General features: G+C 36.3%; 1 protein-coding gene across 2 annotated transcripts in view; it reads right to left on the reverse strand.

Annotated features, from left to right (window-relative positions):
* Nucleotides 1-19,392, reverse strand: part of DLGAP2 (DLG associated protein 2) — a 241,772-nt gene that overhangs the window by 48,337 nt on the left and 174,043 nt on the right. For both annotated transcript variants that reach the window (XM_087916459.1, XM_026695222.2), the window contains 2 exons: nt 5,863-6,010; nt 1,003-1,222 (listed from right to left, as the gene is read on the reverse strand). In XM_087916459.1, the coding sequence (XP_087772585.1) occupies nt 1,003-1,222; nt 5,863-6,010 (368 nt within the window). The remainder of the gene's footprint in view (nt 1-1,002; nt 1,223-5,862; nt 6,011-19,392) is intronic.

A 19,392-nucleotide genomic window follows, 5' to 3' on the forward strand; every position in this document is an offset into this window, starting at 1 on the left:
TAGTCCTGTGCAGATTATGTCCAAGATTACTGTGTGGTGCATCAGAGGGATTAAAGAGTAAAAAACTATGATCCTGCAGAATCCGCCGATGAGCAATTGGAGACCGAGCAAGAATGCTGAGATTCACCCAGGCTCTAAGTTTGAGCATAACCCAATTCTCTTTACAAATCCTTAATAAGCTATAAACATACGAAAAAGCCTTAATATAAATGCCATGACCATGATTATGTACGTACTTCCTCTTCATTAGGGTGCTTTCAAGATTCTTTGTGTACTTGGCTTAAAGCAGGAACTGTGTTCTCTTTCTTTCCGTCCTTCCCTTCCACTCCTTCTGCCACTGTCTCCATCAATATCTAAGCAGCCTTATGAATCATGAGACAGCAAAGCAACTGGTATGATTTCAGTGTCCTCCAGACAACTAGGTTATTACAGCTTCAGGGATAAAAGACACAAGCAGGGTTTGGAACCTACCATGGAGCTGAGAAAGCTCAGCCTTAAAAGTTAACACACAGTCCCAACAATTTAAAATTATGCAAAACAAAAATTGATTTATAAAATCAGAGTATCAACCAAAATTGACATACAATGTAAAAAGAGTACAGTAAAAAGTATGCAAAATATAAAATCATATCAGAACTAAAATAATTTCCTTTTGCTCATCACTGGGTTGAGATGCACATGCAACTTTTAATTAATTCATACACCCTCTTTTGCATTGCCATCATTTTAGATGTAAGACTTCTGGTTACAAAGTATAGCAATAGCACTTATATACCACTTCACAGTGCTCTACAGCCTCTCTAAGCAGTTTACAGAGTCAGCATATTGCTCCTAACATTCTGGGCCATCATTGTAGCCACCTTGGAAGGATGGTAGTTGCGTCAACCTTGAACCAGTCAGAATCAAACTGCTGAACTGCTGGCAGTCGACAGTCAGCAGAATTAGCCTGCAATACTGCGCCACCCTGGCTCTGATATAAAATATATAAAGAAGAATACTCACCCGTTGTTGACCTGATTGTTGAGGTGACGTTAGAAGATGCCATTGAAGGGAGACATTCATCATCTTGAGAGTAACCAGCTTGAATGGCGCGCAGGTAACTATGACTTCTGGTTCGGAAGCAACCTGGCAAGCCGAGGGCATCCATGGCCTGAGCTTCAACTTCACTAAACACTGATTCACAAACAGATTCAAATTGCCCATTGACCTCTGCTTCACTCATCTAGATAAACAACAACATTGCATTTGGTGTGGGTTTTTTTCCCCCACTGGCTTTGCAGAAATGCATTATGTTACAATACACTATCAGAGCTCAAAAAGACTTTATTTCAATATAATTAATGCAATAACCCCATTTACTCCTTCCGCTCCCTCCTCAATATTGTTTATAATGCAGCAGTAGACATCAACTTAATTGAAATTAGCTTCCCTTTGCTATAATCTGAGAGCTTAGCAGACTATCTTTTGATTCCGGTGTTAGTCTAAAAGAACATTTTCAGACAGTGATTTTTAATTTCATTATATTACATTAAATAAACAGGAAGTATGTCCTAAAGCTGAGGCATTCTGATTGTTTTAATTTTTGTTAACCTATATTCCTATTGCCACTATTTTGCCTTTCTTAAGGAATCATCCTGAAAATAAAACAGAAATATAACTAAAATACCCCTTTCTCAAATTTTAAATGAGTAAATAGTTTTAGGAAAAAAAATGACTAATTCCTCAACTCTTCATATTTAGAAGTTACAGCAACAAATTACCATTCTTGTGACATCACAGCAGTGAGTTCTGGTTTGTGTGCTTGCTTCATTTAATTTGTCCTTCCTTCCTTTAGTTCATTGTGTGAACTAGGAAAGCTGAATAGGTTAAGTCCCCAAACAGGCCACTAATTTGTTCAAACTATAATTAGTTAGCTAACTCTGACCTGGAACCAACTTGATTGTGGCTGGGCTAATCATTTCCTCAAATTTGGATATAATAGAAAATTATTCTGTATTTTAAACTGCAAAATGAGATTTTATTCCCTGGTACAGAAGAGGTAAAGGACAACATGACTAAGTGAAATTTCCCCAGACCATAAATGGAAATTTTTGTCTTCTCTTAAATTTGACCAGGAAAGTATGCATTCCAGCTGTTATTTCTTTCAGATAGTTCAATGGTCAATTCAGGAAATAGCTGTTTATTCTGTACCTTACAGGTGTAAATGGGAGTGGAACTCAAATACATCTAAGGAGCAACGTTGGACATTAGCAAAGCTGACCACCATCAAGAACCATCTGATGCATCCTGATTTTTCTAGATATGAATTCAAAATAACCTCCCTTCTGTTTGAATTGCATTCTACTACCAGGAAAGCAGTACATTGTTACAACACATCAAATGCAAAGTTCAAAAGAAGGAATGACAAGAAGTAAGAATTAGTACAACAGACATTGCTTCCATGCCTATAGGTTCTTCGTTGGTACTGCATTTAACCATATCAGTAAGATCAGGTAGGGAAAAATATGAGGAAAACCAAAACATACTGCTTTCCTTATATATATTTTTAAACGTTTTTTTGAAAAAAAAAATATTTTCAATATATATCCCTGTTTATGGGAAATCCTAAGCCAGGGCAGGGCATTTGTGCTAATCTAGATATTTTGAGCAACATTTCCATCAAACAGGGCTGTTGGATGTAGAATTCAGCAATATCTGAAGAGATTTGGATCTCTCACTTCTTTTCTTGACCATAGCCCCAATTGACTGCTATGCCCACTTTGCTCCTCACCCCAGTAATATTGCTAGAACTATGCCAATATGAAGAAGCAGGGAGACAAATTGATTAAACATGGATTGTATTGTTAATTAAATAATTTCAGTGAGGTCTACATGGAATAAACACAATCATGCTCCATAAGTTGACCTCCACAATGAATTTAAGTATTGAAAATAATTATTACTGAAAATAATTATTTTAAATGCCTGCAATTATTATTTCAATTCTCCCATAGGAAGTCAGGTGGCATACAAAAGTGATAAATAAATAAATAAATTCTAATAGTATTAAGGGCACTCTGGAAAGACAAACAATCTTATTTTTATTAGATTTATTAAGAAAGAAAGGTGGACTTGCACAATTATAAATATGAGGAAGAGGATGTCTTATTTCCTTACGTGCAAACCCAATCTGCTAGCAGAAAGGATCTTTATTTTCTGTTGAAGAAAAATGAGAGCAAAATGGCATATTACCCTCTTCTGCAGTATAGATGAATACCTTATTATAGAGGTACAAAGAATGAGTAAGATGGAGAACATCTGAGGAAGAACGGTTTCTATCAAACCTGCATTACCCTCAGCTTGTATAGTCCTTTGGTCTTCTGCAGAAATGACAGAAGATATACCTAGCAAACTCCAAATGCTATGTGGCCATAGCATTCTCTTGTCATACCAGAGAGTATAGGGAACAGCCTTGAAGGACAGGAAGAAGAGTCTCTTCCAAGGCAATAGTCAGATAAGTAGGGCTTGAGTAGGGGCTAAGAAAATAACTTGAGAAAACCTCTCAGACAAGCCCATGTCTAGTTCATATGAAGACAAAGTGAGGGAGGGGGAAACTACATTTAGACTTGCAAGATTCCATCACTATAGTTGTTACAATCAAAGTAGTCCCGATCTATAGGGTCTTGGTTTCTAGTCTGGCCTACCGTGTAGATCTGACACTAGCCTTATTTTTAAAACAGAACCATGACCAAGTGGGGAATGCAGATTATAGCCAGTGGGCGTGGCTATAATTGGAATATGACAGAAAATGAGTTATCAGGCTGTTCTTCCTTTTCCTCTGATATTTAATAATACAAAATTGTTATGAGGTCATATAACTCAAGAGCACCTGTCATTCATCAGTTGATTTCTGCTCCAATTTCTTATGACTGTCTTACAAAGTACAAAGCACCAAAATAACAGCAAAAAAGAACCCAGAGAAAATAAGTAAAAAAAACCCCAAACAGCTGAAATTCTATCTAATTCTATCTAACCTACATCTTGGGGTGCGGGGAGGCCAGGTTCCAAGAGATTGTTTAAACAGGGTGGGGGTGGGGCAAACAAATATTGGATTAATTTTGGTGTCCCAGAGGGCAGAAGGCAGTAGTTGCTCTATGAAGCATAAGATTCTAGAATGGTCCTGGCTACATTTTCTGTTTAAAGAAGGGAGGAAGAAGTGATGCTGGATTGCTAGATTGCCAGCAGCCAGCCCTCTCTGTTATTTTAGGACTCTGCAAACAAGCTCTCTATATATTTGCAGCACTGAAAACTATAGTCTCTATACCTTCAGTAGCCACTGGGACTCTTGCACAAGAGTTGCATAATGTTAGTAAGAATCTTTCTCTCCCATGCTGCTCAGATTTTCCTAACTATAGCTATTTCAACTATTAAGCTTTTACAGTAACGGTGGGCAATCACAACTGGACCTTTCTGAATTCAGCTATAACAGCCACAAAGCAATGTTACACACAAAGTGATTGAATGAATAAAATAAATATTTTAAAAAGATAAAAAAAGGTTTTTCCTGTCCAGTTATGTCCAACTCTAGGGGGCAGTGCTCATCTCTGTTGCTTAGCTGGTGGAGCCAGCATTGTCCAAAGACCTTTCTATGATCAATTGGCCAGCATCATTATAAGCCAAGGCACACAGACTGCTATTACTTTCCTATTGAAGTGGTACCTATTTATCTACTTGCATTTGCATGCTTTCGAATTGCTGGCTTAATAGGAGCTGGGGCAAGAATTGGGGTCTCGCTCAGTTATATGGTACTTGGATCTCGAACTGGCAACCTTTTGGTCAACAGCCTAGTGTTTTAATCACTAAGTAACCATGTCCTCTACAAAAAAAAGAAAGAAAATTCTTACTCCAGTTTACTTTTTATACCTAAATATGAAAGGGATACCAAAACCAGATGCATCAAAATTAAATATTAAGCGGCTTTGGATTGTAGAGACCTGTCCTATAGAACATGATTCTCTTGAAAGCCAAATAAGGACTGGAGGAATATGGCTTTGGGAGACATATTGATGGTGTCCCTGGATGAGAAAGATCTTTCTAATGTCTTATGGATCTAGGAACAAAGTCAATGGATGTGGTTTATGCCTGCAAATATATGACTAATCCACTTTAATTTGTGGTTTCCTTTAAAAAGTGAAAAATTACACTACTGAAATTATATGGATTATTTCCAAAAATTATCTACTCAATATTGGGGTAGATTTTAAACAATGTAGTTGAAAAAAATGGGGTTCTAAAAATACATATGGCTCATAGGACGACTATTCCCTTTAAGTTTCCAGTTCAGCTTTTTTTAAAAGTAGTTAACAAGCAAAAATAATAATCACTTATTTATTTGTGACTTTGTAGATACAAATGCAGGTATCAATGAGTGCAATCTAATTATTTATACTTATAATATATTGCAAATTACTATTAGTGCAACGCAAGCACTGACTTAAGGATATATTAACTCAGTGGTCTATTTTGCATATATGGTATCAAGGAAAGAAAGTATTTGCCATAAAATATACAGTAAGGGAGCAGATAATTGGAATCTACAAATTATTTTTTTCACTTATAAATTGTTCTTGTTAGGTGTATGCGTAAAACCATTGAAAATTATTATTTACAAACTTCAGTGTGTAAGCAGCCTGAGACTCTTCTGGTTTCCATTAAAAAATCTTATTAAACTACACATAAACAAAGCTTTTGGCTTAGGAAAATAACCAGTAGAAATTATTGATTATAAGCCTGGGATACTTGGTCAAACTCCTGAATTTGTTTTTAAAAACCCTATAATTATTAATATTGTTGTAAAACGCATAACAGGAAAAAGAATCCAACCTGGCTAACGCAGCTGGCCTGACTGAGTGTGCTTACTGCTCTCATATAGCTCTGATTCCTTGATCGAAACTTAGGGGAATTGTAGTTTGCCGAAGGATCCAGGGTATGGCCACCAGGCACTTCACTTGTAGCTTGCAGATAGCTCTGACTATTAAAGAAAGATAGAAACAAAGTTGGAAAAAACTATGACAAAAACATTCCTGAAAGAGCTGAAAAGTGTTCTATATAACGTATCTTAATACAGAAAATAAATGATTTCTGCATAGTGGGTATTTGCAGACACAGTACTGACAATTGTAATGTTCCAATGGCAAAAGAACATATGATGGATTTGGCCTCTTCTGTTGCTAGGTAAAGTTTTGGCCCTGGCAGTACTAATCATCTGGTCAAAACAGGACATGTACTAGATCAGCCCTACCTAAATTCTACTATAAACTCTAATAGCATAATAAGTACTTAAGAATTCTGAAACAGTCAGATCAGTGAAGCTCTTCTGAAACCTGTTGACATCCTACTACAGGGAATACTCAAAATTTAGGCTCAGAACAAATCTCCTCCAAAGCTTACAGCCCCAAATTTCATTTCCCCCTATGTATTTTTGAAGTATATAACATTCAGTTTATGTTAAATAATTTAATTATTCTGTAATAATAACCTATAGCCCCTTGCTGGTAATTCAAATTCATTCTGCAAGCCCGATAACACAAACAGCTCCCTCCCAAATATGATCTGCTGGTTAGTTCTTTCTTTCTTTTTGCTTAGTGTTTGAGATCTTTGTTTCTCTCTCAGCTTTGTATTATATTCCATTTCAAAACGGTGGATCATTTTGTGTTCAGTAGGGTCTCCGCTACATTGAGAACACTGTTTAATTCATGCTCAGTCCTCTCATTCATTTGCAATGGATCCCCAAGGATGGTTGTGCTGCCCATTTCATTAAGAAAGATGTCTCGGCCCAGGGCTGATGCTTATACACAATCCCAAAGGATGGCTTCCTGTAAACTAATTTAAACAGCACGTACTTTAAATCAAATATAGATTTGCTGTGCTTGAAAAGTTAGTTTAAACTTTTGCCACCCTTAACCGCTAGCATGTAACTCTGGGCTTAATCAGCACATCTCTTGCATAATAAAAAAAAACCAATATATTGAGAACAGTTGCGTCTAAAGAAGCATGTAAGTGAGTAAGCCAATAAGTAAGTACAGTCCCTAGTAAACGACATTATATATTATTACTTCTAACTGAACCTCAACATTAAATAATTCTAGGAAATAATTACCTAAACGTATTTATTAGGAAACTGGCTTATAATTATTATTCTTAATTTCATAAAAAAAATGTAGAGGGTCCAGTTCACACAGAAGCTTACCAGTAAAAATAGCATACCTAACCAAAGCTAATTGGAGAACAAAAGAGTAAAAGACTCCTCCTAGGCTTTAATAATCTTTTAGAGGGTATTCTAATCAATGGAAGAATTAAGTGTCAAAACACTTCTGCCTTTCCTGCTGACATTCATCTGACCTAAAACTGTTAAACTTTTGCAGTACTTATTGCATTTTTTGAATGTCAGCAGTCAGTGTAAAAGACCTTTGAATGGTATATATTTACATATTAAATTAAAAATGCCTTTAGACACCTAGAAAAATTTAAAGAACATTGGGAAAAGGAAAAAAAAACTTATGTAACACATACAACCAAATGACAGCTATAACAAATGTTTTATAACTTTCAACCCTTTTATCTAATCCTAGCATTTCCATGTTTAATTTATTACTAAAACATATGATGTGCGCTGTAAATATTTGTGGAAAATGTCTCTGAAATTCAGTATATTATACTTAAAACAACTTTCAGGACTGTAATGAATTGCCCGGATCTAGTGAAGAGTTGAACGCTATTAAAATCATACGTTCTCTTCAGCATATAATAGGAATAAGAAAGAAAGAGAAACTAATGGCACACTGCTGAATTCTACAGCTAATGGAATTTGGCAGAAAAAAATAGCAATCTTCTGTTAAATATGTCAGAGAAACAAATTACCAAATCCGACATTGAAACATACCACTTGCTAGTCATGTAAACTGAGAGCTGCAATATGTTTACCAAGGCAACATGTCTTGATCAAATACAATGTACACTTAACGCCTGTTGTAGTGCTACCACTAATACAGGCTACAGTTAAACATTACTATAAATTATTCAAATAAAATTGCCTCGGTTTATCCTCAGGCATACCTTAACATTATTAATGTTAGCTTAGATTATACTCTTATTATATCCATTCATTTGATAGCTTGGCAAAATCTTGAACAGTAAATAAGTCTTCTTTGGGCAACCTGCTTAAATTCACAACATAAATAAAGTGCAATCTGATATACATCTACTCAAGATAAGATACAGGAGTTAGTGGACAGGTTCTTCTGTTGCAATATGCATAGAACTATATGAAAAAGTAAATAGGAAAGATGCTTTACTGGGAAAAGAAGCTATCAGGGAGAAACTTAGCATAGTATACAGTGAAGTGGTAAAAACAATAAATATAGAGTTTGGGTTTTATAAGAAAAACTCTTGACAGATTCTTAAATGACTGTTACCTAAAGGAACATCGAGGATTTGGTAAATAATGTCATGTTTCTAGAAGGATAATGAGGGCTGAAAAGAGGACAATCAGCAAAGAACAGAGAAATGGTCCTTTAGATGTCATCTATTTCAAAGGGATAAACAGTCACCCCTTTGTGCCTAAAAGAGGGGGACATGATAGCAGTGTTCCAATATTAGAAGAGGGTCAACCTATTTTCTAAAGCACCAGAAGGCAGGACAAGAAGCAATGGATGGCAACTGAACAAAAAGAGAAGCGACCTAGAACTAAGGAAAAATTTCCTGATAGTAAGAACCATCAACTAGTGGAGCAACTTGCCTTCAGAAGTTGTGAGTGCTCCAAACACTGGAGGCTTTTAAGAAGGGACTGTCTAAAATGGTATAGGTTCTCCTGCTTGGGCAGGGACTTGGACTAGAAGATCTCCAATATCCCTTCCATCTCTTTTAGTGTGTGGATTATAATAATATTTGGAACAAAGAGCTCATTTTTATAAGAGGTGAATCAATATGGCTCCAGATTTCTTAGTCATTAAAATCCAATGATGCTAAATTGGAACATATGATTATGCACATCCTAACAATGATTTAAGCAAGTTGTCATTAACTCCTGGGAACCAAATTTAAGCTTTCATAAATGTCTAAATGCTAAAATGCAGCTTTCTTTGAAATGCTAATTGTTTTGCACACGAGAAAGAAGAAATGAGACATCTCAAGCTAATGAAGCAAGTGGTAGCATGAGAAGAAGGGATTTATGTCCATTAAGCCCTGGGAAATATTTGGGACAAGCTGGGCTTAGCAAACATATTTCTCAGCCTTTACTGCATTTGTAGATAGGAGAGATAGACCCCAGGAGCATCTCTAGAGCAGTGGTGAGGAATATTCATGCTTTCTGACAAAAAACAATCTTGGAGTCTAAGTAAGTACAAATGAGTTGCCTGGGACATCAGTCCTATGATGTTACATGGACTGAATTTGATTCTGTAATCTTGATCATATGAATATGGTCCTCTAAACTATGAGTCTGGCTTTCTGTTTGTTAGATCCATGCTCCTCCTGGGTGGTCAAGGCAGCCGAATAAGTGATTGAATTGTGATTGGGCTTCTTGGAAGGGGTTCCTCTGATCTTGAAGGAGGCAGCAGTATGACCCTTTTTCAAGAAGCCATCACTAGACCCTTTCATCTTGGATTTCCCTTTGTGGTCAAAGAGAAAGTAGTTTAATAGCAGCTGCTGAGGGCCTTGGAGAAGATAGATTATCTGGATTTTGAGCCAGGATACAATATTAAGATAGCATTGGTTGTCCTTGACAATTACCATTGATGGAGCTGGCATGGAGATGGTGCATCCAACATTGTGTTCACTGATCTCAATATTTTTCAATACCATCATCTATGGTGGACTTGATGCAGGAGTCAGGAGTTGGGGTATTATGCTACAGTTTTTGGCCTTCTTCTCCTGATTGATTCTGATCAGTGTCACTAAGGGTAAGGGAGAGGTGAAACCTATAGCCCCAGATTGGAGTGTGGTGGGGTTTCTCAGAACGAGACTCACTCCTCTTGTTTAACAACTACATAAAACTATTAGGTGAGATCTGTCAGTTTGGGGTCCAGTATCATCAGCATGCTGATGATACTCAATTGTATAAAACTTCAGGCTGTGCAGGTGAGCCTGTCAATGTATGGTACTAACCTAATGTCTGAAGGCTATTTGGGTCAGGAGGGAGAAAAAACAGAATCAGATTCAAACCTGAGATTTGTAGGGATTGCACTTCCCTATTTAAGACTAGTGGATAATTTAAGGATCCTCCTGAATTTGTAATTATTTCTTGAAGAGTAAATTGCAGCTTGGCTAGCAAGGCTTTTGCACAGGCCCACCTCATATGCAGTTGTGCCTTTTCTGCAACTGGGAGGTTCTTCAGATGGTCACTCACACCCTAGTCACCTCATGACTGGTCTATTGCAATGTGATCCACATGGGGTTATCCTTGAAGATCAGCCAGGAGCTACAGCAGGGGCCAAAAGCAAAGGTGCAGGTAGTAATGGATGTTTCTTACTACATTTCAAACAGCAGAATTGGGCAGAATGGGTACACTTCGATTACATATTATCATGCTGTGGGATGGAGGAAGTATACCTTCTCTGTTGCTGATGTCACCCTCTGGAATAGCACCCCCCTTAGAGATAATATGGTTCTCATCCTTTAAATGAGTTGTAGGTCTGTGAATATTTGATTCTGTTCCTAGGTCTGGGGTTAAAGACACCCCAGACCTAGTGAAGACACTGGTGATTTTTGGTTATTTGTATGGCTAGGTTTAGGTGATCATGTTTTTTCATATTATGTATTCTTTTAAAATTGTAAGCTGCTCAGAATCTTTGGGAGTTGGATAGCTTTGAAATTGTATGAATGAATGAAGAATAAGCTCTGCTTTAACTTAAAGAGCCCAGAGTACTAGTATTCAAACACATACATGTGCCACTGTTAAACTGAATTCTGAGGAATACTAAGGAGCATCTTTCAGGAAAAAACATACCAAAAAGATAGAGGTGAAAATTAGGGATGTGCTGCACTTTAAATAAAATACCAGAAATGTGCTTCCAGAGGCTCTGGCATGTATGCTGCATTTATTGACAACACTTTTAAAAAGCCACTTATATATAAGTAGAAAACTGTGAAGTAGAAAATAGCTAATATTTATTTTCAGAGAGGAAAGTAAATGAAATAAATTTGAAAAGGAAATTAAAAGTTAAATACAATTTGAGTTTAGTTTAGAATTGCTTTCTATAATCTTTGAGTTTTCTCAAATATATAATAATAAGCGCTCTGTTGGAGTATGTGCTGCATTTTGGAAAGATGCTACCAAATCTAAGTGATTACCAGCATGGTTAATGAGCCTTATCATGGAAGTTATAATTGAATTGAAAGTTTTCTCAGCAAAGGATAACAATAAAAAAGAAGCACACCTGCACAAAAGTAATGTAAGCATTTAGAACAAGTCTTGCTAAAGAAGAGCTTTTGCAAAGATAAATCCTATTCTCACTAACCTTTAAGAGTTCTTTGTCAGTGTCAACAAGCATGTAGATAGGGGTGATCCAGAAGATATAGCTTACTTGAACTTTCAAAAGGCTTTGACAAAACCCCTCACCAAAGACTCCTGAGAAAAGTTAGCAGTCATGTGATAAGAAGAAGCTCTCTTATGGATCGGTAACTGGTTAAAGAACAAAAAGCAGAGAGTAGGAATAAATGGATGTCTCTATCAATCAGAGATGCAAAGATCAATATTGGGATTAATGCTGTTGATATTTTTCATAAATGATCTGGAATCAGAAGTAAGTATTGAGATGACCAAGTTGCTGATGCTAAATTATTCAGGGTGGTTGGAATAAAAAAGGAACAATAATGAATTCCAAATGGACATATTCAGAGAGAACAGATATTAACAAGATGAGTCAGGATAATGCATATGGGGGCAAAATATTCTACCTTCACCTACAGGCTGATGGGATCGGGGATGATAACAGACTTGACGAAAATAGAATTGTGGAATTTTCATGGAAAGCTTAATGAGAATACCAATCCATCTCTATCATTATGACAAAGCCCAATATCTTGATGTGAATTTTAGGAAACTGAAAATAAAACTGCCAATATTGTAATGCCTTGTAATTCCATGATATTTTGTGCCTTTTCATTCAGAAAATACAATTCAGCGGGGTGGGTATGATAAGAGATGTATAAAATTACCCATTACATGGATAAAACAGAATTAGAATACTTTTTTTCCCTCCTCTGATAACCAGAAACTGAGTGATGGAAGAGAAATAAAAAGGGAGCATTTCTTTAATTGGCACATAGTTAAATAAATAAAAAATATTGCTCTTATGACCACCAACTATGATGTTATCAAATGGGATTAGACTACCAATCATTAACAGACTTGATGACTATATATTAAAAGCATTATGTCTGTACCACTTACATGGGCAGATGAGAGTCAGTGAAGTTTATTGATTAAGATAGGAATATATTATATTCTGATTATAGTAAATCTTCTGCCATGGAAACTCACTGGAAGACTTTAGGTGAGTCACACTCAGGTCACCCTTCCTGACAGGGTTGTTATTATGGGAATAAAAATGAAGGAATAATCTCAACTGATACCATGAACTGTTGGAGAAAAGACAAGATATAAACTTTATATCTTTGTCGTCATCAACATCATCATGAAGTTTCTTGGTATTGTTGCAAACAAATCTTTCATTTTTATACTTTCTTATGTTTGTAATAGGAAGTACTCTCAGATCATTTGCATTCTCAGACATGTACAAATTAAGCTTTAAATGAATAAGATATGTTAAGATGATCAGAATCACTAGATTATTCTCTGGGAAACATCTGTAGTAATTGGAAGATGAATGATGGTTTATTTAGGCATTTAGAGCCGTCTGATAGAAGGTGTGTTTCTGTTTAGATTCCAGGATTCATCTAAAAAAGACAGAGTTAATTGACTTATGTTTTTTTAAAAATATCTTTTACAGTTTAGAATATTCTTTTTATTCTAAATTAGTTCTATTAATTATATTAGTATCAAACTACAGAGGCTACTTCAGGTAGTCATCAGAAGTCAACACTGACTTGAAAGCACATGCACAAAAAAGTGCAGTATGTAAATACAAGAGCAAAAGGAGAATCTTAAGAAATACATACCGTATAAACACTGACTTGCTTTTCTCTAATTACTAAATGTACTCATGCCATCTGATTAAAAAAAAACAATACTATGAAAGACCAAAAATTGGAGATTCTCTGAAAATGATTGGAAGTTCTGCAAATCCAGATCTGTAAAACAACCATCAACATTTGATAAACCGATGAAACAATAGAGAATACATTTGGCTGCTTTGTTTAGATAATGCAGTTAAGATTGAATGTTAGGAATTGTAGAGAGCTGACTGGCTTTAAAAATCAAAGCTAAACCCTTCTTTATTCTATGACTTTTTTTCAATCTTTCTAAAAACATCCTGATCACCAGCAAAGTCTTTCAATATATTGTGCCCTATCTAGTTTGTTCTGTTTATGAAAAATGTAAGTCAGTAGTAGACATTCCTCACTAAGATGGATTGCTGACTGTGGCTACAGCATCTCATTTTAGCTTCTCTTTTCACAAAAGCATCTTAAATTAGGATAAACTCACACATCATTTATCTTTTATATATGATATTCTCAATCTCTGTCTGGGGCTGTTTATGTGATTTTCAGAATTTGAATCACAGATCCCAACATTTTAGCCCACCACAATATTTAAAATGAATCTGAAAAACACGTTTAGCTCCTTGTCAAGGGGAAGAATAAGCAGAAATATTATCAAATATTTATGGGCTTCAGTTTACATTTATGCTTACCTGTGCTACAGCTGCCTTTTTGCTTTCCAAAGCCTTAATATAGATGACATATTCTGAACATCTATATCACTGAAAGCGAAGAACATAAATGTCTCTCTCCAGAAGGACAAATCCACTTTGGAAACTGCTCTTACCTGAAAAGCCAATCTAAAAGTGATGTTGTCAACCAACCAAGAAAAAAAGACTGACAACACTATGAAAGAGAGCTTGCCAATTGGGACAGAAATAATTGGACAAGAAGCCTTTCACTTCTTCAAGGAACAGCATGAAAAGCAACTTCAAAGAGTTGTTGTTAAACAACCATTGTCAGAAAAGAGAATTTATGGATAACAGACCTAGCTGTCAAATGCATTTGAGCTTGTTAAATACCATCTCCCTAAAACATCAAGCATTTTATAATAGAATTTCCAAATGATGCATCACGGATTTGTGTTTTTAATGTCAACAATAGACAAAGCATAGCTAGTTCTTTGGCATCTGTTAATTAATAACATTTTTGCTCACATATTTGTAAGATGCCAAGGTTGCAAAATTAAAAAACAACAATGGAAAAGCTTATGGGCAACCCTGAAACATGTTTTTTGTTTTCATTTCTTAGAGGTTCCACTACTTCTAAGAACGTTATTCTAGCAAATTCTTATACCCCAAATGTAGGGATGAGATTTATTAGTTTTACAACATGTATATTTGGAAAATCAAATAATTTTAAGAGACACATTATTGTGGAAGGAGTCTTTAAATGGTACACTCTTTCCAAAAGTGGATCAAAGATGACCCTACATTCAAATATCACCTTATTCTGTGACTCTAATTTGATTTATATTTGGAAACAATGTATCCTAGAGTGAGTGAATATATCTTTTTTAAAAAAATAGACATAGGTCTTAGGTAAGATTAACATTTTGTTTGTTTGCTTCTGTTTTTTAGGAATAACATGGTTAATAGAGGAGATCAACTAACCATATTATTTGTGTGGCAGGTGAACAGTTTTCTTACTTAATAGGCAGGGACTGTTGAGAGAGTAAAAAGAGATATTCAGGTGTTCTACTATGAAAACCTAGTTTATAGTCTTCCCTTGGTGTAAGGCACACTGTGTATTACATCAAGGTATATAAGGTAAGGCTGCCATAAAAGGGCTTTTGAGGTTATAAATGTTAATCAAGCTAGGAGAAAAAGTGAGGAATTTTTTTAAGAATCCACCTTCTCTTTATAAACATAATGGCAGTAAAACTAATGTATACTGAAGGATTTTATAGGCAGGCTGAATTTCAAGCTCTGGAAATAAGTTACATACAAGTTTCTTTAATATCTCTAGAGTTCAAATTAGACTAAGGAAGGTATAGCCTCCTGATTTATATATCTAACATGCACCCAATTGTGTAAACATTAGCAATTTTGTCAACAAAATTACATTAAAAAACACATTTCCCACTGGAATTTAAATGCCTTTCGTATAATTTGAGCACATGTAATTTTAGAAGCACGTTAAGAATGGAAAATTATCTAGCTTGACGGACACGCTTATAAGCACTTAAGTGTTTCAAATATATTTTAGCTCCTTTTCTTGTTCTTTTTAATAAATTTTCATTGGGAAAGTGATCTCAGAGGTTTAGTAATTAATTCAATTAATAATATTTCTTAAGGCCATGAGAGTATTGAGTTCTCATTCTCCTATCAAGCTACAGAATTATAGAATCAGGATATCTATGTTCTGTCTTGTATGGTTAATTCTATTTAATAATTCTGTTGTTACTGAATAGGTCTGAATAGATCTTCATGGTGGTAAAACACACAGCAGACTCTATTAAATGAACTTTTACAAATCTGGCCTCCCTTTTGATTTTAAACATTCATAAAGCATTTGGTAGTCTAGAAAGGAGGTCCACAGACCCATGAAGACTGTGCTTTGATGGAGCTTTCACTTGTACCTTAAAAAAATGATGTGAAAATACACAGGTCACACCTGGTTCTGGATGTACACTAATTTAGAAAGAACTGTTCTTTAAAAGACAGAAAATCATGCCTTATCTATTTTACAAATTTTCTGCACAGCCATGCCATTCAGTCCAAAGCTTAAAATTCTGGCTTTCTCAGAAATACAGCTCAAATAATCTTCATTTAAATACCTGGATACTATATGATAAAGGAAGGGAGCTAATTAGTATGTAAGAATTACAACCCACCCTTGAGGCAAGTAAAAGACAACAACCATTAAATGGCAAAGATTAAAAGAAAAGATATCTTTTCTCAAGAGAATAGCTCAGGGTAAAATAATGGTTTTACCCTGTTTTGTTTTCTTCTTTCTATATTTTCCAGCTCTCTTCTTGGATTGTAGACAGTGAAAATTTCTGTTAGAAAAATTTATTAACAAGGCAAGAAGCTTAGATTTTCAAACTGGCCAAAGTAAAGGAATGTAAGGAGCTGAGAGGAGAGTGATCTTTAACTCTTCAGGCGTTCTGTACTTAATGAACTATATATGAGCTATATGTCATATACGAACTATGATAAAAAAAAACCCTCCCCAAACAAAATCCCTTCTCACCCCTATGAGGCACTTGGAAAAAATAATAATTTGGAATAGAAATTTATGCTAAGCTTTTGTTACAACTTAGTTCATAAAGGGGCTGCCTACGTGAGGGGCATTCCATTCTGGTCAGGAACAGGTCTTCTCCATAACACTCTTCCCTGAAGGGACCAATGTCAATTCATGGACTTCTTATACTTTTTGCCACAATTGTTTTGGCCAATACAAGCATTGGAGGCATTGAAAAGGCATCGGAAAGGTACTTGTGAAGACGAGGAGCTGAAACACTGGAAAAGAAGACTGGTGCAGGATCAAGACCATGGAAGACTTCATTAATTTCCATTCTGGAGGAATGTGGTTGGTGGCAAATGAACAGATGATAAATTTATGCTGAGGGGTGCATACAAATGGACTATTCATGATTTCCTCAGCCAGCTACCTTAGAGATTATGCAGGCAACGGGTGGGCAGGTGATGCTTGATAATTGGCTTCAGATTTCTTCAGCATCAAAAAATGTAATGTTATTTATAAAGAGTGGCCAATAATTCCCACCTCCTGTAGTGTGGGATTCAATTTTTTTTACTACCGGTTCTGTAGGTGTGGCTTGATGGGTTGGCCATGTGGCTGGGTGGACATGACTTTTTTTGCAGCCCCCACCCATTTTTTGGGACTTCTGGGCCTCAGTGGAGCCTCTGGGGGTGGGGGGCATTTTTATTCCCTTAAAGCTCCTCTGGGATCAGGAAGAAAAAGAAATAGAGCATAGGGGGGAGGCACACAGCAAGCTTCCTGGCCTCAAAAGAGCCTCTGGGGGGCATTTCTGCTCCCCTAAGGCTCCTCTGAAGCTCAGGAAGGCAAAAAATGGAGGGAGGGGTGTGAACCATTTTTTGCCTTCGTGGGCCTCAGCAAGGGGAATCCTGGCACAGCTGATCAATGTACAGCTGATTGTTCAGAGGGAAAAATAAGGAAGAAAAACCTTAGGCGAACGTCAGGCAGGCGAGGTGAACGAGCATTGGGCAGGAGAGCGACCGGTTCGGGAGCGTGGGCAGCCAGAACTTACTACCGGTTCAGCGACCCATGCCAAATTCTTGCTACCAGTTCACCCGATCCAGTGTGAACCAGCTGAATACCACCACTGACTTCCTGAAAACACATGGTTGAAGGTCTCATTTCCCTTCATTCTTTCTCCTGCATTTAATGCTCCTTCACCAAATTACCTGGTCAACTCCCTAAAGTTCCTTTTCATTAAAAAAGAAAATAAGGGATTTAAAAGGCTCAATTTGAGGATTGCAGAGTAACAGACAGAGCTCCTAAACCACTTGTTTGCTACCAGCTCACAATCATTCATAGCAGATTTACAGCTTCTACATTTCTAAGGAGTTCTACACACACACACACACACACACACACACACACACGTAAAAGACATAGTCAGACAGCAAAACCTTGATTCAAGAATACATGTTGGGAAGCAATGTAGCGCTTTTGAGACAATGTAATATTTTAGCTTAGCAGCAGTAATCTGATTTCTTAGACTATGATAATTTACTTGCCGTGCTAGGTAATGTAATTCTCAAAATGCTACACATGGGATATTACTTCAATTCAGACATTTTTCCTTTTTCCTATTAATATTTTTGACTTTTGAAAAACGTAAAACTGCAAACCTGTAATGCACTTCTTCCCTGCAGTTAACTGAGCTTCTTTGATGCTACTCTTACATGAAGATCTGGCTTATTTGTGGTAAATTGATTCACAATTTTCAAATTGGTAATTATTTTTCTTGTTGACGACCCTGTCTTGGATGTTCAATCAATTTAAATAAAATTTATCTCCTCCAAACAGATAGATTTTTTTCTCATTAGTGGACTAACAGCATTGCTTAATTTGACTAATATTTGTTTCATTTAAAATGGCAGTCTACAAACAAATGCTTCTGAAACTGATTTCAGTGGATGTATGAATAACTTTCCATTCATCCTAGCTTCTTACAAAAGGTCCTTGAACAATGAATAACTTTATCTCTTCAGTAAAGTCTATGGGTTTTAAATGTCATGAATGATACAGAAATACAGTGCATGACAGGGACTTCCTGGACTATGAAAGGCAGAGATCAGAAGGCTTTTGATGGTATTCCCCAATGAGCAGCTAAGAAATGGAAGGACCTTTCCAAGGCAAAGCTAAAAGAAGAAATTCTAAGTATTTAGCAAGCTTTTTTTGTGGGAGGGCTGGACTTGTAAATACATGTTTTGATTCTGACTTCTTAAAAGACACAAAGCTGTATCAGTCTGCAAACTACAGGACAGACCACATTGCCTTCCATTTAAGAGATGTGATTAACTCTGAGGGAAAAAATGTAATTGGACAGCTATTTCTTCATTTAGCCTTCATTCAATTCTTCATTCTTCATTCAATAATATAACTGTCAAGCCTGAAGCTGACCTGGCTGTGGCCATTTTCTTTTCTGTGGGGTTTGTTTTTCCTATTGGGGTTTCTCTTCACATGGTTTCAGGTTGACACAGCCTGGAGCTGAAGGGGGGGGGGTGTAGCCAAAACAAAATAGCTCTTTGATGAGTCAGAGAAATTTCAATGGCTGGATGGCCAGAGGAGGAGGAGAGACGTAAACAGGCAACCAGCTAGTATCCAGATTGGACAATGTGATTTATTGTTTTGAGAAAACAGGAAACTTTTAAAGTGGTGAAAAGCATGGAAACACTCAGAGATGGTTTTCTACCAGTTTGTGCCAAGATGATATCTCCAAATAAATCTCTCCTTTGAGGAACCAACTTGCCTCAGAGTTCTGATTGAAATGGGTATATTACTTGGAACACTGACAATACCATGTGTATTTTGCCTTTCAATTGAAGTGGAAAAACAATGGTGAAGGCTTAAGAAGCGTGTTAAGATTGTGTATTTTCCCTTCTCCTAGTCAAGGAAACCCTCACACCAAAAACAGGATTTCCTTCATTTGAATCCTCAGCAACCAGGTGACCAACTTAATTTGGCTTGCTGCTTCAT

This window comes from Pseudonaja textilis, chromosome 1, assembly GCF_049901715.1.
Source record: "Pseudonaja textilis isolate UNSWEBS1 chromosome 1, rPseTex1.2, whole genome shotgun sequence".
Classification (NCBI taxonomy): domain Eukaryota; kingdom Metazoa; phylum Chordata; class Lepidosauria; order Squamata; family Elapidae; genus Pseudonaja; species Pseudonaja textilis.